This window comes from Mastomys coucha, unplaced genomic scaffold, assembly GCF_008632895.1.
Source record: "Mastomys coucha isolate ucsf_1 unplaced genomic scaffold, UCSF_Mcou_1 pScaffold23, whole genome shotgun sequence".
Classification (NCBI taxonomy): Eukaryota; Metazoa; Chordata; class Mammalia; order Rodentia; family Muridae; genus Mastomys; species Mastomys coucha.
Genome location: NW_022196906.1, coordinates 59357802 through 59383098, shown reverse-complemented (window position 1 = coordinate 59383098; position 25297 = coordinate 59357802). Strand labels below are relative to the sequence as shown.

At 39.6% G+C, this 25297-nt stretch overlaps 1 protein-coding gene across 4 annotated transcripts in view; it reads right to left on the bottom strand.

The window, feature by feature from the left end:
• Dennd4a (DENN domain containing 4A) overlaps positions 1 to 25297 on the bottom strand; it is a 107661-nt gene that overhangs the window by 6517 nt on the left and 75847 nt on the right. For 2 of the 4 annotated variants that reach the window (XM_031345876.1, XM_031345878.1), the window contains exons 17-32: positions 23832 to 23967; positions 23324 to 23530; positions 23107 to 23235; positions 22724 to 22865; positions 19017 to 19136; positions 17627 to 17767; positions 15028 to 16124; positions 8063 to 8252; positions 6677 to 6771; positions 5722 to 5897; positions 5486 to 5632; positions 3151 to 3349; positions 2676 to 2930; positions 834 to 951; positions 708 to 734; positions 125 to 287 (exon numbers count right to left, since the gene is read on the bottom strand). In XM_031345876.1, the coding sequence (XP_031201736.1) occupies positions 125 to 287; positions 708 to 734; positions 834 to 951; positions 2676 to 2930; positions 3151 to 3349; positions 5486 to 5632; positions 5722 to 5897; positions 6677 to 6771; positions 8063 to 8252; positions 15028 to 16124; positions 17627 to 17767; positions 19017 to 19136; positions 22724 to 22865; positions 23107 to 23235; positions 23324 to 23530; positions 23832 to 23967 (3342 nt within the window). The remainder of the gene's footprint in view (positions 1 to 124; positions 288 to 707; positions 735 to 833; positions 952 to 2675; positions 2931 to 3150; positions 3350 to 5485; positions 5633 to 5721; positions 5898 to 6676; positions 6772 to 8062; positions 8253 to 15027; positions 16125 to 17626; positions 17768 to 19016; positions 19137 to 22723; positions 22866 to 23106; positions 23236 to 23323; positions 23531 to 23831; positions 23968 to 25297) is intronic. The other 2 variants (XM_031345880.1, XM_031345879.1) reach the window with 2 other exon arrangements.

Here is a 25297-nt window from a genome sequence, read left to right as displayed (position 1 = left end):
AGAGCTTTTATGTTCTCTACAAAGTCTTTTATGCTGCCTAAGCACAGAGCAGTATAAAAACAATAAAGAAAACAGGATGCTTCTCATGAGAGAAATAACCTGCTCATTTGAGGGAGAGACTCACCGCTGTCTTTTAAAATGTGGACACTTATTCAGTGTCTCTAAAATCTGACTCATGGGTCCATAGACATCATTCATTTTAATGCTTTTCACCATGCTTTTCAAGAGTTCCTGGTTAAAGGAGTTATCACTTTTTTGTAACAAATGGACCATTGGATACTTTTGAGCTGTAAAAGAACAGAAGAGGGGATGGCAAACATGTTCTCTGTAGAAGGAAGAATACATTAAACATCAACTAGCAACTGTTAAAGAAGTTAAAAAGCATCAAAAAAAGAAATAGAAGTTTGAAAATGAAAGAAGCAAAACAGGAAAATAAGACAATCACTGATAAAAATAGGGCCGCAGAGTTGTGTGGCCACGAACATAAAACTTAAAATAGTTTTGCTTAACACAGCCCCAAAAGGAAAGTCTCCATCAGCAGCCAGGTTGGAAACAAAAAATAAGAAGAGATTGAGACAGGCAATGTTCTTCAAACTGAACTGTATGTATCACAAGCAAGCCTGTCCCCACACTCAGAGTAGCCCTCCCAAACGAAACAAAGAGCTCAGGTCCACGGAAGGCACCACAAGCAGCCAGTTAACACTCACTCTCAAACAGAAGAGTGCGGTTCTGACCTGTAAGACAAAAGGCAGAAACACGAGTCAGTTGACAGTGGAGGCTTTTGAAAGCACGAGATTACTCTCCTGAAGTCAGTAATCTATAACAGCACTTACTGTGGGCATTCCAGAGGATGTACAAGGGTTGCCCTGGATCCTGATGTAATTTCATGTTGTCCCATAACATCTGTATTAAAACATGTTTGCTATCTTCAGACATACAGTGGCGGGGAATCTGGGTTGTAAAATGAAAATTTATTATTGATCCTTACACAATTTTGTCAATATTTTATAAAGTCTATTTTAGGGTTCCCATTGCTGTGATAAAAAAACATGACTAAAAGCAACTTGGGGAGGAAAGGGCATTTCAGCTTATAACTCTCAGGTTACTCTCCATCACTGAGGGAAGTCAGCGCAGAAGTCAAGGCAGGAAGTAACGCAGAAGCCATGGAGGAACACTGTCTCCTGCTTGCTCCCCGTGGCTTGCTCAGCCTGCTTTCTTCTAGCACCAGGACTACCTGCCCAGGAGTGGCCCCACCCACAGTGAGCTGGGCTCTCCCACATCCACCACTAAGTAAGAAAATGCACCACAGGCTTGCCCAAAAGCCAATCTGATGGAGGCATTTTCTCATGGAGATACTCTCTTCTCAGAAGAGTGTACCTTGTGCCAAGTTGACATAAAATTAGAAAGTACAAAGCCTCATAAAAAATTTAATGGCACACACATAGGAGAGGAAAAAGAACAGAAAATATATATTTTTATGTATTTGATACCCACTGAAGGAAGACCTGCTGAGGTGCGAGGCTAAGGATCTCTAAGCAGCAGATTTAACAAGGCGCTTGAGGCCAATGAGAAAGGACATCACACAGGGCTAATCTTGTCCCTGCTTACGGCTTCACAGAGAAATAAATCCAGCAGGCCCGTTCCCTCCACTCATTATTCCTCAGTTCAAGACCCTTGCCTAGACAAGATAATTATGGCTAAATTAATATCTCTATCACTCATCTACAATGTACTGAAAAAAAATCAAAAGTACATGCGTGGTTACAGACATGCATGTACAAGGGAAAAGACAGAAAGCTCCTGAGCTTAGAGAGTACACTTCAGTGGTTCAAGAATAGGTAAGAACACGCTTCTAAAACGAAGTCTCAGGGCTGGGTAGCTGACTCGGTGGGTAAGTGCCTGATGCACATTCATGAGGAGGGCCTGCCTTCAAATCAGCAGAACCTCTGTAAAAGCTGGACACAGCAATGTGAATGTCTTAACCACAGTGGCTCCGAGATGGAGAGAGGAGCGTCCTAGGAGCCTGTGGACTGGCAAGCCTGGAGTCCACAGCACAGAAGCAGCTAAGGCCCTGCTTCCAAGCACGGTGGGAGGGGAGCACCGACTCCTGAGGCTGTCCTGGACCAGTATGCGGCTGTGCTCACATGTGAGCACACACATAGAATGCAAATGTAAGACAGTTGAGGATGAATCAGTGGTGCAGTCCTTCCTAGCATATATGAAGTCCTGGGTTTGATCCTCAGCACTAGTTTTAAAAACTGAATTAAATAAATAAATGAACATAATAAACTCAGAGTAGGGGAAGGAAGAAAAAGGGTGTGCACACTTACCATATGAATTAGATACCCCTAAAATGTGCTGATCTTTCTTATTTCTGAAAGAAGTATGGGGGGGGGACTAACTCATAAACCTTTACATAAGAGTAACTTCCACGTTATTCCTCAAGTGATGACAAAACACTCAATCATGTTTTGTGTTATTCTGAGAAGGCTGAAACCATGACTGTATTACTGCTAGTCTGCAAATTCAACTGAGGGCAGTTCTGTTTATCTGTTGATTCCAACAGTAGTGAAAATGCAAACATAAAAACAAATCTTACTTGGTGTCACGAGGCATATGCAAAGAACACAACAATGACAGCCGCATTAGTTCACCTTCTGACTTTACTCTCCTACCTTTGAATACTTGTTACAATGCTCAGAAGAAAGAATCAATCCAGGTAGGTTACTGGGCAAGTCGAGGCGTCTAAAATACCACACCAGGTTCCAAAAGACAATTGGATGATGGTCCACAAAGTCTGCCACTGTTATTGCATGGTCACCTTCATTTTCCAATAAGCTCTCAAGTTCCTTCCACACCACTAAGGGACTAAGGTATGGGACAGTGACAGGGTCTGGACTCGGTAGGTGCCACTCTAACCCTAAAGAATCCTGTTGAAGAAAACATACATGGCAGATGTAAGAATGAGTATGTGAAAATGTCTGTGATTTCTGTGAGTGGCAAGCTATTAGGACTATATCATGGTATAGGACTCTGTGACAATGATATAATTGTTCTATATAAAGCTAATAATATTCTTCAGGACCAAGGGAATAGAATTGTATAAACAATCACTTTACAAACAAGAAAAAAATCCATTGAAATACACACTGTAGGTCCTTGTAAAGTGGCTGGCAGGCTGCCTGTAGGAATGAGCTTCTGTCCTCCAGAATCGTCCTTGTCCAAGGGGCCACAGGTGCTGATGCTTCTGGCCATTGGGAACAGCGGGCATTTTGACACAACAGTTTTTGATCTGTGAGCAGGGATCTGAATACTTCGGGCACATGGATTTTCCTGCAGTTTAGATCTGCTTGCACATTAAACAGAAAGAAAGAAAAGAAAAAGAAATCCTGTCAGTGCCTAGACTTTCTTATCTCATCTCATCTTATATAGAGCAACCATGTTGTTTCTTTTTTTTTTTGTTGTTGTTGTTGTTTTTGAGACAGGGTTTCTCTGTATAGTCCTGGCTATCCTGGAACTCACTCTATAGACCAGGCTGGCCTGGAATTCAGAAATCTGCCTGCCTCTGCCTCCCAAGTGCTGGGATTAAAGGCGTGCACCACCGCCTGGCATCATGTTGGTTCTTTTTAGAATCAGAGCTGGACATAGCAAAATAAATCAAAGGAAATGTGCTACTCAGTCATCAACTAAGAAATAAGATATATTTTAAGCAGTATGATAATTAGACCAAACTAACTTTTAGTTTTGAAGGTTCATTTCATTTATTCATAATGTTTAGTGAGTAGATTTTACACAGCATCATGACTAACCCTTAACATACATAGTAGAGAAAATGGATATGTATTCTTTCAGGAGTTGCAAAAAGAGAGAGAGAAAGAGAGAGAGACAGAAAGACAGAGAGACACAAGTGACATATGATAGAAGGTGCACACAGAGATTTTTGGGTTTTATAGTCTAAGTATTTATGACCAAGTGGGTTGTGTTCACCACGCCAGTGCTACATAGGCATTTTCTTTTTCTGCACACATAGCTGAAACATTGCTTCACCTATTTGGCTACATATGGTGAATCTGGCACTTTTTCAAAAAAAAAAAAAAAGAGAGTCAAGTTTCTGTATTTAAATATATGTTGGGATTCAGACCCCGGAAAACAGCTGAGGTGCATATTTAACACACCAAATGGACCTGGCCTCCAGGCTCTCCCAGCATTCCTGGCACACCCCACCCTCTACTCTGACCTTTCCAGGTCAGGGAATGGGCCTCCCTAGAGGCTTTTTCCTATATAATATAGACATTTTAGTCTCTCTTCTCTTCTCTCCCTCTCTCTGAGTGTGAGCTTCCTCTTTCTCTTCTCCCTCTCCTGTGTCTCCCTCCCCATGGCAACTTCCCTGGCTTCATTCCTTGGGACATGGAACTTGTTCTAGAGTGTTTTCCCAAGAAACCTGCCTTTATATATACACCAATCTGGCTTGAATTAGCTCATTTCACTGGTGGAGAAATAACTTATCAATATAGATTACTTATATTGGATCACTATATGTGACTTTAATTTTATAGTTCTATATCAACTCCAAAAGTTTTCATATACTACTATATATTCATAAACAGAAAATTAAATATTCTAAAATAGAAATTGGTATTAATTCCTGAAGAAATAGAGAAAAAGCTGGTCAAAGTAAACTTCAAGTGTACTACAGATTTTTTTTTTTTCATCTTTAGATACTGGTAAAACTGCTGAGCATGGTGGCATATCTGTAACAGCAGAACTTGGGAGGTGGAGGCAGGAGGATAAGAAATTTAAAGTCATTTTTAATTACACAGCAAGTTAAAGACCAATCAGAGTTATACAAGATCTTGTCTCAAAATGAACACATATACAAATAAACAAAAACAAAAGCAAAATACATGTAAACAATATTAATACCTTTGAGGTTCATAAAGTTTAACATAGAAACATTTAGACTTAAAAAGCTAGCCACTAGAGCACTTTAACATCACTTTAATCAGGAATTATTTAAGATAACAAGGGGCTAGAGACAGAGTGCAGAGCATTTGCTGCTCTTGCAGAAGATGTGGGTTCAGTGTGTAGCACCCAGATGATGGTTCATAACCATCTCTATTTCTAGATTCAGAGGGCTTAAATCCCTCTTCTGGTCTCCAAACATGCATGCAGGCAAAACACCCACATATATAAAATACAAATAAATAAACTCTTTAAAAAATAAGCTTAAGATAATGTTTTACCCCTAGGACTCTCTCTGTATCCATCTATCCATCCATCCATCCATCCAACCAACCATTTGAGGTGGCATCTTGTTATATAAACCAGACTATCCTTAAACATCATCCTTTTTCTACCATTCGGTGATTAATTACAGGAATGTATATTTTCACACAAACTTATACCTTAAAATGGTCAACTTTTCTTCTTTCACATATGTACATGTATCATATATGTAGTTAGAGTTCTCCACAGCCATACTTACTTATTTAGATCAAAATTCCCTTGAACAGAGAGAGAAGATGTGTCAAGACCAGAGGCTGATGCTGAAATGCAAGACTGCTTTGTCCGACTTGAGAAGGAAGATGCAAAGTGCATAGTTTCCGTTGATGAGCTGGACTTCAAGAAATATCTAGAATGTGAATCAAAGACATCTTGAGAAAAGAGGTATTTTAGGAAACAATACCCTTAAGCGGAAAGGAAAATGGGGCACGCTATTACCTTCCAGGACGTCTTAAATCTCTGATTTCAACATTCAGAAAGGGTAAGAAGAGATTGCCACAAAATGGACATGTAGTATTGAGATTTGAATCATCTGCTGTCCAGCCAGCCATGATTTCCTCATCATGGACAAGACAGTCACAAGTTCTACACCGAGAACAGCTTGAGATGAGAACCTAGGGAAGAGAACATTCCATGAAGCAAGCTGATCTGCACAGACTACAAATGAAACACATTGTAGTCATGAAACCCAATGGAAAATTAAAGCTCACAAAGACTCCACAGCAATAATCAAAAGATCTGAGCAAGTACAGCCACATGCTGCGCATAATGACAAAGCCAGTGTGTGCCTGAACATGCTGATGCAGTTCACCAGGCAGAAGTCCCTGACACACAAATACAAACTCCAAATCAGCGCTCACTGTTTACTTTCCAGCAGAACCCAAATCCCTTCATGTAAATTAGTGTGAAATAGCAACCACATTTAACAGGATATTTAGAATCAACATTTTTCAGAAAAACTAGGGTAAGTTTTAAAGTATAAAGTGTAACTTTCTCATTGTAAGGAAAGGAGAAATCTTCAAAGTGATGGAGTGAGAAAAGTTGGCCACAAGGCCCGACTGTGTCTTCACCATTTTCAAACTTGTTTATGATGCAAAGTAAATGTGTAAAAAGAACATGTATATAACAAGCTATAAGTACAAATGTTCAAAGTGAGAATGCTTTTATCTGTTGACAAATCGCCACCAAGCATGAAACTGTCCTGATAAGCCAGCGTGACGGCCATGATGTAAACCAGCAGGTCTCGGCAACCTTGTACCCAATTGCAGGACGCTGTCCAGAATTCCTAGGACACACATTCAGCGCCAGTCACCCCACCGACAAGCATCAGTACTAAAGAAATGTGAATTTTATAAAGCAGTGCACACAGGTGCTCTCACGAGAAAGACAGTACCTCCATTGCATAGTTCTGGAAGATATTGGTATGACTAGTGTTGAGAGAAGATGCTGTCTCTGATTTTCCTGGTAAGGCAAACCTTGACAGGGATCCTGATTGAAAAAATGAAGAGCAAAACAATGAAAACTGAAGACAAGCAATCTAAGGATCATTTCTGTCACAAATTCTGATAAAACACTAATTTGTGCAAAGAGTAACAGAGAAACCAAATCATCTCCATCATTTTCCTTCCTCCTCGTCCTTTGTTTTTTGTTTGTTTGAAGTAGGGCTTCTCAGTATAGCAGGCCTACTTGTTCTAGAACTCTCTATGCTGACCAGGCTGGTACTGACCTCACAGAGATCTGCCAACCACTGCCTCACAGGCACTGGGATTAAAAGTGTCCCCCCACCTCATCTGAGAATGTCTTTATCAATTAAAAAAAATGGTGTAGACTACCAGTTCATCCAACTACAGGGGATTAGTCAAGATTCTCAACCTCATTTCTACAACAGAATACACATAAAAATGAAGCTGGGCCATGTTCTGCATAGGAAAACACAGAAGTTGGTCAACAAGCTTAGTCAATGCATTTATGTGTATGCATGAGTGTCTGTGGTGTTTGCATACTGCTGTGTCACATGTGAGTGCTCACATGTGATATACATATGGAGGTCAGAGGTAAACTTGTGAAGTCAGTGACTTCCTTTCACCATACAGGTCTGGGAGATACAACTCGGGCTATCTGGCTCAGCAGCAAGCAGCTTTACCCACTGAGCCATCTCATCTGTTCCAACATATTTTGTCCTACCGATGAGACCATGGGAAAATAGGTATTCTTACATGCAGGTACTGAAAATGCAAAATAGTACGTATCTGTGAAAGGAACTTGGAAATACCATTTCAATTATAAATTGGGAATTATAAAGGTAGTGAAAAAAATGGCACATGGTGTTGCATTACTCAAAGTGGAAATGTAATGCTCAGCAGTGGGCAGTGGTTACAATAAATTGATAGGCCCACCCATGAACTAAGCCACTGAAAATGGGGGAGGGGCAGTCACAGTGACGATCCAGGCACCACCACAGTCTGGTAAGTGAACAGAACAATGGGTAAGAAAGGTTTAGTGCTTCTGAGTTTCAAAATAGTAGATTTATAAAAGGACATGTGTTTGCATTCTTAAGTGAAAAGATAAACAAAAAGTGAGAAAAGCAGTTACTTCTAGGAAGGAAGCAAACAATATGAGGGAGGGGGACAGGAGCCAGACTTCTCTCAAAGTGCCCTGATTTTGCCCCCATCCCCCAATTTTTGTTTGTTTGTTTGCCATGCAAATCTTTAAGATTGAGAAAATTCAAATCATGAAAAAGGAACGATGCTATGAATCAGCATGACAGAACTGGACGAACCTTCTAAGGAGGCAGAGCTTCCCAGGCTGGCCCGGCTGGCATCAACTCCCTTAGTCCCTGAAGCTGCACTGCTTTCTTGGGAGGAAGTGGCTCCTTCCAACTCATGGCAGACATCTTCATCTGTCAAAGAGGTAGATTCAGAATCCTGGGCTCCCACTGAAGAAAGACTGGTACGATCAGAACTTTGATCCTAAGAACATAATTATAAGCTTAATTTCCTTCACATTTAAAATTACTATTTAAAAGTCACTTCTCAGATAGAAACAACTACCTACCACCTTCTACCCAGATGAGCAACATTACAACTTCTGCAAGAAAAACAACCAGTTTTACAGAGGCATATCATTCTGGATAAGTATGTTGGAGATCAACTCTGCCAGTGTGTGTTTTTGCACTGTGTTCAGGTGTGCATGTCTAGGTGTGTGTGCACTGTGTTGAGGTGTACACGTGTGTACATGCCTACAGCCCAAAGGGACCCTTAGGTGCTGATCCTCAGCAGCTGTCCACTCTTTTCTGAGACAGGGGCTCTCACTGGCCTACAGCTTGCTAAGTAGATTAGATTAGATGGCCAACACACCTCAGGGTTCCTGCAATTGTTGTAAATGACAAGCACACACCACTGCAGCTGTCCTTTTAAAAAATATTCATTTATTTAAAAAATACTTCATTTCCTAGCACTTGGGAGGCAGAGGCAGGTGGATTTCTGAGTTCAAGGCCAGCCTGGTCGACAGAGTGAGTTCCAGGACAGCCAGGGCTACACAGAGAAAACTTGTCTCAAACAAACAAACAAACAAATAGAAAAAACCAAACCAAACCAAAACAAAAAAACTTCACTTAGATTTATGTATATGGCTGTTTTGCTTGCATGTATGTCTGTGCATTCAGTACCCAAGGAGGCCACAAGAGGGCATCAGCACCTCTGTGTGGGTGCTGTGAACCTAGGACATACCACCCTGAACTCATGTCAATCTCTAAGGCTCTAAGAGCAGCCAAGATTCTTAACCACTGAGCCAACTCTCCAGTCCAGTGATTTTATCTTTGATTCATGAATTAGTTAGAATTTTGAATTTTTTGATACCATACTTATTAATTTCTGTTCAATTCTGTTGTGGTCAGAAATTATACTTTCATTAAAAAATCTTATTGAGATATAATTTACATGCTTTAACATTCAGAAAATAAATTTCACAAAAACTGACTTCAAAAATTCAATAAAATTTCTTATTAAGGTTTTAGAATTCAGTTGAATTAAATGTTTAAGCTGAATTTAAAAATTTACACTTATTTATTTTGTGAGGGAAGGAGTATGCACACCTTAGCAGTAGTGTGGAAGTCAGAGGATAACCTGAGGGAGTCAGTTCCCCCTTTTACCGCAAAGGTCCCAGGGATTAAACTCACTCAGGTCCTTAGGCTTGGCAGCAAGAAATTCTGAACCACCGGACTCCCAGCCCCCCCGCTGAATTAAGTGACCCTGCAGGGTCACGACTTTTCTGCTGTGCCATTATAAGTGCTTTGAGAAACTTAGCAAGGCACAAGGCAGCCTTTATGCTGGCTCTATTTATAATGCTTCCTTCCTGAAGATCCAATTTTTCTTTTTAGTAACAATTTCCTCAGCCTGAGCTGCCATGAGCACAGTTTACAGAGTGTGTTTTCTATTCATTCTTCCCTTGTCTGAAGTGTCTGTGTCTAGTGTTTCAGTAGGCACAGACTCTGCACTGCCGCATCTTTTCTTTCAACACGCTGAAGATGCTTTCGCACTGAACTCTTCCCTTCATGGGTTTATGATAAAAATACATGGCCATTTAGATCTTTATTCCTTTAGTAATTTTAAAAATACTTTTTAAAGAATTAAGCCAGGTGGTGATGGCACATGCATTTAGTCCCAGTGCTAGGGAAGCACAGACAAGCGGATCTCTGAGTTTGGGGACAACCTGGTCTATAGAGCGAGTTCCAGGACAGCCAGGGCTACACAGATAAACCCTGACTCAAAAAAACAAAACAAGGGGGCTGGTAAGATGGCTCATCGGGGAATGAGCTGGGCCAGAGCGAGCAGAGGGGCAGGGTTGGGGGGGTGGGGGGCGGAGCGGGGCTGGCAGCAGCAGCCACACACATGATAGCTCACGGCCATCTGTACAGCTATGAATAAAATAAATCTAAAAACAAAACAAAAAAGAATTAAAAGTTTGAGTTGTTTTCTTATAGATGCCTTTGGTTGTTAGCACTTTGCTTATGTTTTTACAGTACTCATGATACACAAAGCTAGCATTCACAGTAACCAAGGTGAGGAAAAGAAGAAAGAGGAGGCGGAGGAGGAGGAGGAGGAAATTTAAAATGCATACAGATGCATTTTAAAAAATTATCTACTAGTATTTTGGAGGTTTGTAGCACAGCTCATGTGTGGGGGTCAGAGAATAACTCTCGTCTGCCTTTACCTGGGTTCTGGGAACTGAACTCAGTTACCTGACTTGTGCAAGTGCCTTCACTGGCAATAAGCATCCCAATGGCCCCAAATGTGACTTCAAGTCTGTCTTTTTGTAGTTTGCTCCATCATGTCTATCTGTAAATTTATATATTTTTTCAAATTTGGTAAGCTAAAATATTTCTACTTCAAGTATCTTTTCTGCAACATTCATTTTCTTCAATTCTTTTAAAATAACAACTATATCTACCCTATTTAATACCTTTCATATTAGCCAACAAGTCTGAGTTTTTTTTAGTTTATGTGTGTGCTTTGCTTACATGTATGTATGTGTGCCACGTGTGCACAGGGTCCCTCAGAACCAGAGCTATAGACAGCTGTGAGCCACCATAGATACTGGGGGCAGAACCCAGATCAGTGCATCTTTACACTTTTTCCCATCATCTCTATTCTGTTCTTGAATCTACATGCTGAGTTTGTTATGCTCTGCAGGCACTTTACCACTGAGTCATATAGCTCCTGTTTCTGTTTCTTGTTTTGTTTCTCTTTCCTTTTTGTTAACAAGGTTTACTTGTATAACTTCAGTTGTTTTCGTATAGGGCTGGCTTTGGTTGTTAGCCGTTGGTTTATGACACATACAGAAGAGGACAACTCCCCTTAGTCTATGCCTAAGGATAATCTCCCCTCAGACTCCTGATCACTGGAATAAAAAGGTGTGTACCAGTATGCCCAGCCTTTCTGGTTCTTTAAAACATCCTTTTTGAGGGACGGTTTCATGTAGCCCAGGCTAGCACTGAAATCACTATATACTGTAGCTGAGGATGACCCCAGTGTCCCGATTCCTTTGACTCTATATCCCATGGGATTACAGGCACATACCACATGCCCATCTATATCATCATCATCATGTTCCTCCTCCTCTTCTTCCTTTTCCTCCTCCTCCTTCTCCTCCTCTTTCTTCTTTTCCTCACCTTGGTTACTGTGAATGCTAGCTTTGTGTATCATGAGTACTGTAAAAACATTTTGAATATGGATGTTTTAGTTTTACCCCAATATTAAATTTGTATTTGGGTTGTGTTTTTATGTTTTGTTCTTTGTGGGCAGAGTTCTATCTAACTCAGTCTTCTCTGTCACCTGCATCTATCTCTTATGTGTAAATCAACAATTATGCTGAGGCTTAAATAGGATTCCTTTCAAACTCTTTCATGATTCTTTTGTACATAAAATATGGGTTCTCCTGTGACTTTAGTTTTTAGAGCTATGATGGCCCACTGTGACTGCCCCTTGGGGCAAGGAGGCATTAGAAGAGAGAACAGGTAACTCATCTCTGTGGGAGTCCTTCCTTGAACTTCATCAGGTCTTTCCTACTTGGCAGGATTTTTAGTTGTTTTTATATATTTTCTATTGTTTATAGTACATAGATGTCGGGTGGGCTGAAATGGTCTTATGCTGTCACAGTGGATCCAAACTATCACCTCAAGTTTTTAAACATTTCTTTCTGCTGCACAGGAGGAAGAGTGAATGCAGAGAGAGGACATCCTGGAGTGCTGCTCCCAGGTACCAAGAACTGCCTATTTTTGTTGTTGTATTTGTTTTAAGGCTGGGTCTGTGTGCTGTTTGGTTTTTGCTTTATTTTGTCCCCCTACCTCACCCGCAACAAGACACAGACTAGAGTTATCTGGGAAGAGGGACCTCAATTTAAAAAAATGCCCCCAATCAGACTAGCCTGTAGACAATCTATGGGCAATGACATTGGAGTGCTGTGGGTGGAGCCAGCCCTGGGTCAGCAGTCCTGAGTTGGGAGAGAAAGAAAGCAGGATTGGCAACTCATGGGGAGCAAGTCAGTAAGTAGTGTTCCTCCATGTTTCTGCCTCTTTTTGCCCTTGAGTTCTTGCCCCAACTTCCCTCAAAGATGGACTATAATTGGGACATGTAAGCCAAATAAACCCTTCCTCTCTAAAATTGCTTTTGGTCACGGTCTTTATAACAGCAACAGAAAGCAAACTGAAAGTCTTACTTGCTTGGAAGTCAGTACATAGGCTAGGCTAGCTGGCCAGGCCCCAGGCATCTGCCTGTCTCACCCTCCCCCCGCCCCCCAGCACTGGAATTACAAGTGTGCTGGTTGTTTCTAATGTGAGTTCTACGGGTCATACTCAGGTCCTTGTGATTATAAGGCAAATACTTTACCAATTTACAATCTACATATCTTCTCAGCCCCCCTTTCTATATTTAAATTTTTTCTATCTCCAATTCAGTACAGATATTTTTAAGTGGCATCTCTAATCTTTCAATTTGTTTTATTTGCTATTAAATTTATCTTTTGTGTTCTCTATATTTTCTAGTTGTATGGCTTATACTTGTTTTTTTTTCCTCCAAAAGATCCTCATTACCTTGTGAAATTCTCCATTTGTATAATTTCTGGTTTTTTTCCTTTATTTCCTTGAATATTTCAAAATTACCTAAAGGTCCCTGGCTAATACAAATATCTGGATCATTTGGGGTTCTGTTTCCATTACTTACTTCTGATAAGGACTCCAGGGATCTTATTCCTTCAAGAAGAGCCTATTCTTTCTTGTGCTAAATAAAAACTGATTATTGTAATTTAATCACATATTGAGCCAAATCCATTCTAGGTTTTACAGTCTACCCAGGGATTGCCATACTCCTAAGATATAGATTTTCTTGGAGGAGAGGGGAGTAGAACTGGGGATTGAATTTAGGCCTCATGCATACTAGTGGAGATCTCAGCCACTGAGGTTACTCCTTAGTCCTGGGCATATGCCTCTCAGGGTTCAGGGACCTGTGGGACAGAGCTCCTCCCTTTTGGCAGCTCATAGATGCTAGCTAGCTCTTCTCACCAGAGAACCCCTAAGCATTACTTTTCAGAGGCTTTCTGCTTACCTGTCTCATGGAGCATCAGTATGTGGAAAATGTGCTTCCTCACCTCTCACAGTATTGCCCTCTCCAACTCTGCCTAAGGGAATCAACCCTGCATTGTCTTTAGAACCAGCAATCACTTTCCCTGAAGGAGATGCCAGGCAAGACAATGCTGATATTTCTCCAATGCCCACCAATTGTTGTCTCTAGATGTAACTAGACACAAGTCTAAGCAGGTTCCTAGAAGTGAGATATGAACTGTAGTCTATAAGGAGATAAGCTATACCACTAAAGAGATCATTCAAGTAGAAGTCTAGGGAATGTGTGGGAATGGGTTTTAAGGGTGTGGGATAATGGAAGGAACCTAAAAACAGGATTAGGCTGGATCTATCAGTATGGACATTGAACAGAGACTCTAGATTCCGTATGAAAGTTTGAACAGTTAAAACAGGTGCAGAGAGTTTGACTGGTTGGTTAAAGTACTTCAAAAGACCGCCTGCTTAGAAGGAACTGGAGATGCCTGATATCCCTTAGTGTCGTATTGATGAAGGGATTTTGAGGCTGAGTAAAACTGGAATGCTAGAATGGATTTGCTGTTTAAAACCTAAAACACCATGATGGAGAGGCCCAGAAGACATGTCTGTCTCTAATACTGTAAGATACAAAACACTGAGACGGGAACACATGAAGAACTTTGTCAGACGTTATGGTGAGAGATGTGGCCACTCCATTGGATGAATTAAACATAACAGGTCTAACTGGACCCTGAAGAGCATGGTCTTTCCAAAGGCCAGGTGGCAAAATCTTCCGTACTTAAGCCCTTAAGGTTTACACTTTGTGTCCTCTTCCCCTCTCCCCACTTTTATTCCCTCTCTCTCCTCTCAAAGATGGCAAACAATGCTCTATGCTTACAATTAGTGGAAATGCCTTCTGAGGAAAAATACCATTGAATTAGTTCCTTTGTGTAATTTCTTACCTTTCTGTTCCCTAACTGTGACAGTTCTCTTATGATTATAAACACATACTCATACTTCCTTTACATTTTTGTTCTTGGGAGAAATACAAATCTGCCACAAGATACTTCACCCTACCCAGGAGGAGATAGCATACTCCTGGTTAGTAATATTTGGAGACATATTGGACACTGACAAAAATGTGTGTTCTGAAAGATATACTGAAATTAAGAACATTTACTGCTCTTGCAGAGGACCTGCGTTTGGTTCCCAGCATTTACATGGCAGCTCACAACTGTCTGTAACTATAGTTTCTAAGAATCCTACACCCTCTTCTGGCCTCTGGAGTCAATTGCACACACTTGGTTCACATGAACTCCCATAGGCACACACATACATGTATGTCAATTAAAAAAAATCTTTAAGGGCTGGAGAGATGGCTCAGTGGTTAAGAGCACTGACTGCTCTTCCAGAGGTCTTAAGTTCAATTCCCAGCTACCACATTGTGGCTCACAACCATCTGTAATGGGATCTGATACCCTCTTCTGGCACATATATAAAATAAATAAATCTTAAAATTCTTTAAAAACCCTCATTGTCTCTTATAAGTTGTATGTAAGGAGAGTGGTTAAGACAGATGTGCTAATGAGTACGCTGTAAGTAGTTGTGGTAGAGGCAGCTTAGAGAAGAAAAGTAGCCAATGCCAACAAACTTACCTTTGATGACGAGGTGTACATAGCGAACCTTGAGTACCATTTGCTTGCTTTCTCTGCAACTCCTTTCCCAGCAGTGAACACACTGTGCCTCAGAACATCAAGTTTAGGTACCAGCAGTGTATCTAAGTTAAATGAAGGAGATGAATTGGCTAGTGTCTCTTGAGATCCTTCTCTAAATGGACAAGTGGGTGAGAAGGCTGGGGAGGACCACAGTCTATCCCTGGGTCTCTCCTCACTTTTGGTGTAACTTTTGGATTTCGTAAGTCTCACTGGCCTAGGAGAATTAGGAGGCAGGCTTGATCTTCTGCAGGCTTTGACCAATGTTGGACTCTTCTTATTGGTTAACTTATCATCACATGCTCGTTGTAAATCAATACTTGGTGTGCGGCTTGTCAAGGGACTGCTCATGTTATTCATGTACATCTCAATTTCTTCAGCTAAATTGCGCCTGGCAGATGGTGTTGAGATGCTCTTGTTATCATCTTCATCCTCCTCCTCTTCCACTTTCTGCTGCTGCTCAGTCTCGGCAACCAAAAGTGAGAGAGGATCAAATCCTGTTACAACATCTGTTTTTTCGGAAGGTTTTACTGAAAAGCTGCTGTTCATACGTTGAAGCCTCTTGGGATTTTGTGCAGTCACACCTCCCACTTTTGATCCATCTGTTTCAGTGTCTAAGTCTTCTAAGTCAAAGATAACAGGTGACTCCACTTTATCCAAGCAGTTAGAACCATCGAAAGGTGTGTCATCGTCACTAGACTCCTTCTCTAGGCTGTCTCTCTTGGATCTTGCCGGTGGCTTTCCAATGTCAAGACTATTTGGTCTTGTTTTTTTTGAGATAACATTTGAAAGAATTTTTGCATCAGCTCCTAATTTTTCAACCATGTCTCTGGGGTTTGTTTCCTGGTTGATTCTGTTCAGCATAAATCCCATCAGCACCCCACCACTGAGATTACGGTTCCTATTTCCCCACGGCATCTGCTGCTGCAGATGAGAGTCATCATCACTTTTATGCCTTCTCCTAAAGCAGCTGTTCGGCATGTCTTGTGCTTCATTTGTGTCCTCACAAGACGGCAGTAAGAGCAGCTCAGGTGTGCTTCCTGGAAAATAAGAAATGTGCCTTCAGCTATGAAAATGGACTCTACAAAGATGCCATCTTAAATATTTAAAGTACTAGTAATGGGTATAAAAACAGCAGGTGTTCACTGGCTGCCTGGAGCTCGGCAGGACCCACCTTAGGCAGTTTACTGCTATTGATGTTATAAACATTCCAACATTCAGAGCAGAGAAAACAGACAAGCAGAGAGAGAAACTAAACTAGCTTAAGTTATACAGTTTTTAAGTAACAGGACTCAGATTCAAATCCAGATTTGTCTAATGAGAAAGTCTATGCTTCTAGCCATTAGAATATACTGCTTACAAAAGAAAAACTTACCAATTAAGATTTACTTTTTTTTAAAAAAAAGATTTATTTATTTCATTTATACAAGTACACTGTAGCTGTCTTCAGATGCACCAGAAGAGGGCATCAGATCCCTTTACAGATGGTTGTGAGCCACCATGTGGTTACTGGGAATTGAACTCAGGACCTCTAGAAGAGCAGTCAGTGCTCTTTACCACTGAGCCATCTCTCCAGTCCTAAGATTTATTTTTTAACAGTGATAAATTTGTACTAGATTAAGTAACAGCTGTACAACTGTAACTATGCTAGGTGAACTTGATAGTCTAAGCCATTCCTCATTACAATGGAAAACAAGCTCCAATAACAAATCAAACCAGTGGTAACTATATCAATTCTATCACACATGTAAAAATTATTTTCAAATCTTCAAATCTTTGACTATATATAATTTATCTTTGTTTTAATATAGAAATTTCTGTATTACAATATGAAAATATTTTTTTAAAAGAAAAACAGTAATTGTTGGCTTTTTTTTTTTTTTTTTTTTTAAATTTGGAGATACCATCTCACTAAGTGGCCTGGGCTACCTGAAATAGACCAGAGGGATCAGAAACTCACAGAGATTCACTTGTCCTTGCCTCCCAAGTGCTGAGATTAAAGGCATGCATCACCGTGGCCAACGGTATTAGCTTCGTAAACTATCTGAAGGACTTTTTAGTTTGTCTCTGAATAACCAGGAGCTACACTAGACTGCAAAAGCGTATGGTTCATTTAAAAGTTTGTTAAGTATATGGTCCCCTCAGATTCACTCCTCCCCTCCCCCTTTTTTGCACACTTTCCCTTTTGAAAGTCCCAACAGTCCAAACTCAAAAGGCAGCATTCAGGCTGCAGGAGTGCCCTTATTATAATAGAACAAGGTGTGCCTTGTTATAAGAAAAGCTTGAGCAAATATGTTATAAAACACAAAACCCAAGCTCCTAAGTTTTACTAGGAGAAGGCACACAAATATATTCTAATAGATAATCTAGTACACTAAGATATTTACAAAATAAGTATTCATTGGGACCAGTAGGATGGCTCAGTGGGTAAGGATATCTGCCACCAAAAGTAAAATCTAATTTAAAAACATTTAAAAATACGTCCCTAGCAGACACAGACACAATCGCTTCTGCATATGCACATGCATGGCATCCGACTTACCCTCCCATTCTCCAGCTACCTTCTCGGCACTGCTGTCACTGCTGTCCTTTGCACCACTGAGGCGGACTATACTGGAAGAGCTTTGGTGACTGAGAGTAGGAAGGCAATCAGCACTTCCTTTTGCACTCTCATTTTCTGACACTATAAAGGCAAAAGGAAAAATGTTAACAAAATTAAACTTATGTATGTTGCAGGATGTATAAAGAGAGGCTTTCAGTCTTACACATTTTAAAATGAAACTGGTAATAAGAGTATACTAACTGCTTCTCTACACACTTGTGAAATAACTCACTGCACTTAAAGGTCATCAAGTGTGGATCAAGTTACTAAGAGCTGGTCATATATGAGGCTCATACAGAATTTTACATTTTCTCTTTGGTTGTAGAAGATGCATTTTGGAGTGGGAAGAAAGGGGAAATATAAATCATAATTCACAACAAACTTTAAATAAAGATATTGTGTTGGCTAGTTTTATGTCAACTTGACACAAGTTGGAGTCATCAGGGAGGAGGGAGCTTCAACTTGGAAAATGCCTCTAGAAGATCTAACTGCAGGCAAGCCTGTAGGGCTTAATTAGTGAATGATGGGAAAGGGCCCAGCCCCTTGTGGGTGGGGCCAGCCTTGGTCCTGGGTTCTGTAAGAAACCAGCCAGAGAAGCCATGGGGAGCAAGCCAATAAGCAGCACCCCTCCATGGTCTCTGAAGGCATCAGTCTGCCTCCAGAGCCCTGCCCTGTTTGTTCCCACGGCTTCCCTCAGTGGACTGTGACTTGAGGTATGGAAGCCAAATAAACCCTTACCTCCTCCCCAAGTTGCTTTTGTTCATGGTGGTTTACCACAGCAATAATAGACCTAACTAAGACAAGTTGTATTAAACCTCAAAAAAAGAACTCTTAGTAAAAAAATAAATAAAAAATAAAAAAGACATTTCTACTACGAGTATTTTTTTTCCTTTGTTTTTTTTTTTTTTTTTTTTTTTTTTTTTTTTTTGAGACAGGGTTTCTCTGTGTAGCCCTGGCTATCCTGGAATTCACTCTGTAGACCAGAGCTGGCCTTGAACTCAGGAATCCACCTGCTTCTGCCTCCCAAGTGCTGAGATTAAAGGCGTGTGCCACCACTGCCCAGCTACTATGAGTATTTTCCCATGAGTCCCAAAGCATTCACTTTAACAAGATTTGTTTGGAAAATGTTTCCCCACTGCGCAGTCACACTTGCTACACGATGCTTTTGGGGGAGAGTACTAGGTAGTAAAGAGGATCAGCGAGAAGGAAGGTAATTATGACAGGGAAGATAGAAGGCTAAACTAGCACTTTTATACTTAAAGTTATTTGTATTCTCTATGCATGGAAGTTTACAAGCTTACATAAACTCAACTTAACAATCAATACCTACAGGAACTAGAGTCACTCCCTTTTTTATCCTTTTCCCCTTGAATGTCTTCAGTAGATGTACCCTCTCTTCTGACATCATCCTTAGATAATGAACTATCATATCCATGATCAGACCGGCCACCTGAGGAAAAACATAAACAAATACTATACTGCTTACCATAAACTTTTATTGAGATTATTCCTTAAATTTAATGACCAGACAGAAGACAGCTCAACTGCAAAAATCTCTAGGTCAACAGGACACCCTGCTGAAGGACTAAGGTGCGGACTGTGACAGGAGACCATGCAGGTGAATGGTGACATTCCAGGGATGGAGCAAGGATTAACATCTCAGGCCTGCTCGTCAAACTCCACAACACCTGTCACAATCTTCTTTAGTGGAACCAGCTAGAATGAGGGGGCACGCACCAGTGTTTAGATTTTCCATGGACTTCAGATAATGTCCAGTCAAAGCATTATTTTGTTGGCTGCTCAGCACCCACCTCCATTAACACAAAAAGGAAAATTTCTAGAAAATTTCCTTCTGGTTCCACATTGCAGCCAAATAAATATATATATTCACATTACTCTGTGGGCACCAGATCCAGACAAGACAGACAGTCTTCACTCAAGCCCATCATTTTACGAGGTCAAAGTCTGGGCTGTTGCTGTGTAGCCCTGGCTGTCCTGGAACTCACTCTGTAGACCAGGCTGGCCTGGAACTCAGATATCTGCCTCTCTCTGCCTCCCAAGTGCTGGGATTAAAGGAGTGCGCCACGACTGCCCAGCTGGGTTGTCTTTTTTTTTTTTTTTTTTAAAGCTAGGATCTCCCATATCCCTGATTGGCCTAGAACTCTCTCTGTAGACCAGGCTGGTCTTGAAGAGATCCACCTTCCTCTGCCTCCCCAGTGCTGGGATTAAAGGTGTGGACTACCACATCTGGCCTGAGTTCTAACTAAGCAATGGAGAAGAGAAATTTACAGGGAATTCATAGCATGTACACATAGGTCACTGAAATCCAGTGTCCAATGATTCTGTCACAAAGCCAGGATCCCTTTAACTTCATTGGCAAATATTTTTTCTTAAAACTGAACTGAACAGTTATAGAACTGCACCTTAGTACAAATATATAGGAGTGAGAATATATAGTGTGTTAAAATTATTCTTAAAATGCTGGGCCTGGTGGTGTACATCTTTAATTCCAGTACTCAGGAGGCAGAGGCAGGCTCTGTGAGTTCCAGGACAGCCAAGCCAGAGAAACTCTGTTTCAGAACAACCCTCCCCGCAGCACCCCACAAAAAGCTAAGGTTCTGAGTGGCAGGTGATATGTGGGAATGTATGATTTTTAAGTAACTTACTGCTTTTGTATGAACTTCCAGTTCCCAGATTTATAAAACACAAAGCTATGCTTGTAAGAATAAAAATAAAAGTTTTGTCAACTTGCAAAGAATTCTAAAGAGGTTATATCACTTAGGAACTTACTATCGTGTCTTTGATATTAATCTAAGTTGTTTTGCTTAAAGGGTCTTTCAGGTCTTATTTCCAAAGAAATCACAAATAGGAAATTTTAAAGGTTATTTTTGTTAGATTTCACAGTATTCTGAGCCAGGATTTTTAAAAAAGGCAAACTTAGTAGAAGATCTCTTCATTTTAAGGAACTAAGCCTAAGATCAACTTCCATAACTGATTAAATTCACATTGTAGGATCAAGAATAAAATTAGCTAAGGAAGAATCAATGTGCTACATTTTAGCACAACCAGCTCACATTTATTAGTCTTAAAAGTAGAATTAAAATGAAAGAGACTGAAAAAAATGTTGCCATTTTCAGAAATAGCACTCTTCATGTTTTATGATGTTTTGTTTTTTAAAGTTTCTGCCTATTAAGAGTTCATGCTCATAATATACTAAAAGTCATATGTATTTTTAAATAATGAAAAGTCAAAATTAGTGGGTTTTAATACTAATGTGTTAATGCTTGTGTAAAATCACTTATTTGTATTGTATGTGTGTGTGTGGACATGTTTGTGGACCTCCAGACAAGTGCAGATCAGAGGACAAATTGCAAGAGTGGGTCCTCTCTTTCCATGTGGGTGCTGGGGATGGAAGTCAGGTCAGTGGGTGTGACAAGAGCTGTCTTTACTCACAGAATCACAGTGCCTGCCTTACGTACAAGTCCTGTATATCAATGAAAGTAATGTCATAGTCACTGCTAGGACTTTTGCACTTAAACTGAAACTTTTTCTTTTAAAAAGGTTTAATTTAAAAGTTGCAAAAATCCACATTTTAAAGAAAGTTCTTGGTGATATTCTCTACCCGTTTTCTCCTAACCACACCCTACATGACCACAGCATAATGTTAAAATCAGGGAATTGACACTGGTGTAACATTCTTAACTCAGACACATAGATAGGATTTCTTAAGAAGAAAATCTGCCCAAGAAAGTAACATGTCAAGGGGCTGGGAGTACACAGCTCACTGGCACAGTCCTTGCCCAGTATGAACAAATTTGATCCCCTGCCCTAAAAAAAAAAAATAAATAAATAAAAGGCACTCCTAAAATGGTGAAGAGATTTGTGGCCACCTAGAGTTAACTGTGTTATCATGAACTAAGTACTTGAATTAAGTACTCTGTAACCTCTCCAATAAATAATGAAGAAAGTTACATGTAGCAATTAAACTTAATGTTAAGTGCCTAATAGAAAATCAAAAGATGACAGTTAAACATGTCATTGAAAACAAAGTAAAAACACAGGCTAGCAGATATAGTTTTAAAATATACTATAATAAATATATACACAAGTCCACAAAAGGTGCCTGCTCAGCAATGTGTGTGCCATGACCACTATCCATGCCTGACAGCATCGTCACTGCCGTTTGATAGCATTTTTGAAGTACCAATGTGACACAGCAGAGTTTGTTGTTAAACCTAATAACTTACTATAGAACCAATGGGAAAAGTGCCATACAACTCAGCAAAATACAGCTACAATACATAATCTACTGTGAATTATTTATGACTACTAAAACAAGATCGCTAAATGTTGATAATTTAACAACTGGAGAAAGAAGAATCTAGTGTTTTTCTAAAATGGGAAGAACTGTCTAAATACAGGCAGGATTTCCTTAATCTGAAAAGCCGAAACCTAAAATTTATGTACTAACAGGATGCCACAAGTGGAAAACTCCACAGATGACCTCATATGGTAGTTCATATAAAGCCTCAGACATATCACAGACATAACATAAAACAAACATAAGGTTGTTTGTGTAACTTCTACATGGAACAGGAGTAGGCTTAGTTCCTGCCTCCTATGTAGTTCGTTACACATAAACAAACACTGAACCTCTAAAACATTATGAATCCAGACAGCTTCTAGAACCAGGTACTGTGCATAATAGTTAATTTTTATTAAAATGTTGCTGGCTGGCATAAAACCCAGAAAATATTCAGTATTTTTTATGTTTTATTTGTTTGTTTTTAAACAAGAGTCTAAGGACTCTGTATGTACACCTTCATGCCAGAAGAGGGTATCACGACCAACGATGTGGTGTTGGGAATTGAACTCAGGACCTTTGGAAGAGCAGCCAGTGTTATTAACCACTGAGTCATCTCACTAGCCCAAATATTCAGTATTTTAAAGTATTTAAAATTTTCTAAAAATATAAACTTTAACCAACTAATTTTGAAAACAGCAAACCATGTGCATACCTTATAACTCTTTAATTACCTGAGAGCGCTGTCTGTGGTAAGTGTGGATGTTTCTTTAAAGCTCTTTTGAACTGTGCAACTCCTAAAACAACATTTCTTACTTTTGTCCAGAGGAGATAGCCACTACGACTTCTTGAAGGCCATGTGCTTTCCAAAACAGCCTATTCATTTAAAATACAGAATTAATAAGCCAATCTTCATATGAGCATAAACTGGCTTCTGAATCAAGCTAAAGGAGATAAAAGGAGATTGCTAACACATTAAAAATAAAAAAGTCTTAATTTATGATCTATATTCTGAACATTCTAAAATAAATACCAATAGCTCCTGATTGTTTTTGCTACTAATTTAATGTTGTACAATGACAAAACCATATTTTCCTCACTAAATTCAAACAATTACCTTATTGTAATACCCATAAGTGATTGCATTGGGGTCAATACCAGCTTTCTGCATTTCAAAAAGCACTCGAACTGCAAGCACAGGCTGGTCGTACTGTCCACAGAGCTGCATGAGAATGCGGTAGCACACCTGCAACACAATTGAGAGGTGAACGGACACACGCATGCTTCTGCACAGGCATCTACAATAAATGACACACTTGGGAACACGCTATTACCTCATCAGGTGGATCCATCTTCTTCAGCTGCATTTTTTTCAGCACATCATATGCTGTTTTCAGAGCCCTGACTTTGGAATGACAAACCTTCACGTAAGCTGGGAGACAAATAAACCACAATCCGTAACAGTGGCGCAGCAGACACCGAGACCACATCTGAGGGATGGAAGAATACCTCTTTGCAATCCTATGGGCTGATTTGATTTCCTACAAAGAAATCCAAGGTAGCATCCTTATAAAGCTGAATGGTGAACACAGAACGTTACATGTTTCCTAAAATTTGTTGACAATTAACATATTTTAAAATCTCCTCTTGAGTTTGTATCATATGATGTATAAGATAAAGTTTTAGGTCTGATTACTACAAACTACATTCAGAGCATAAAGCACCTTGTCATCTGCTAAAGGTTTTATCAGTGTAGTAAAGGTTATCAAGGGAAGATGAACATCAGATGCACTTCTGGTCTGATATTTGATTACACGAGGAACACAGAGCGTTTCAAAGCACCTGTTTTGTTCTTCTGAACATGGGAGAAGGGCTACCAGGACTGCTTGGTTTTGAAGGTAGTTTGTTCTTTCGTGCTTGTAGAAATCCTTCAGGCCTCTCAAATAAATTGTTCCTGAGAACTGGGAATCCATTATAGCTGTTTCAGAGAAGAAGAGATTGCCTTTCAACCACAAATAGATTGCTACTAGCTAGAAGAATTATGACCAAATAACATATTAACTTAGAATTTAACTATAATTCTATCAGATTATAAAATATACTCAACAAATAAATATTGTTATTTTAATAAATATAGACAATGTATCTGGAAATAAAAGAGGAAACATTTTAATGACCTTGATATCAAATTCCAAAGCAATTCCTGCAAACTTTTTAAAATTAGTGTTCATATACTTAGCTAATATTTTTGCATATGTTGCTGGTGGTAAAGGGATCACAAAATACTATTCTTTCATACAAGACAGCCAGTAATGATGTTGCTTTAGATTAAGATATTTGCTGGGGATTGTGGCATATGCCTTTAATCCTAGCACTTGGGAGGCAGAGGCAAACAAATCTCTCAGTTCAAGGCCAGCCTGGTCTACAGAGTGAGTTCCAGGAAAATCATAGATACACTAAGAAACCCTGCCTCAAAAAACCATATACACACATATATGTAATATACCATTACATAACATATTTTTCATATATTTAATTTATACTATCTCTTAAAAAGAAGAAAACAGCAGCACAGGTGTGACCTCTCAGTACACTGGGCTCAACTCTCACATTGTCTTGGTTGGCTTATCAGGTTAGCTAGTGGGTTTAGGACCTCACTTTTGGAAGAAAGAAAAACAAACTGAGATTCAATGAATTACAGATATGAAATACTACTAGAATCTTTAAATAAAGTATTATTGAAGAATAAGAACAATGTAAAAAAAAAAAGAGGAAATACAGCCTTAGATAAAAATACATGTAGATAGCACTGAAAACAAATAACAACCATGTCCCACGGCTCTCATCGTACTGGACCCAGGACTTTCCTGCTTTTCCCACGAGACTTGAATGCAGGGATGACACATGCTTAAGTCTATACAGCAATCTCTTAGCAGTCTCTTACAAAATTCCTAAATTAACACAGTCAATGTCAACAAGTCTAAAATTTCATGTCTTATAAATTTATAAAACATGAGTAATTTAAAATTGTGTGTCATACAAATTAAGGCAACTGATAATGAACCTAAATTACATTTATTATTTCTCTGTAAGTTAGCTACATTAATCAGTGTGTGTGTGGCCATAAAGAGGGAGTAGGAGGGAGGAAACTGCTTTTAGTGAAAAGTAAAAATCAAAATTCTATAATAAAGTGCTACAAGTAAGTGTTGTCTGCTCTAATTTAACAAGTATTGACAGGCATACTAAATATAATTAGAGATCTACCCAAGCTTATGAAAAATTTATTTTACAGAGAAACCCTTTCTCAA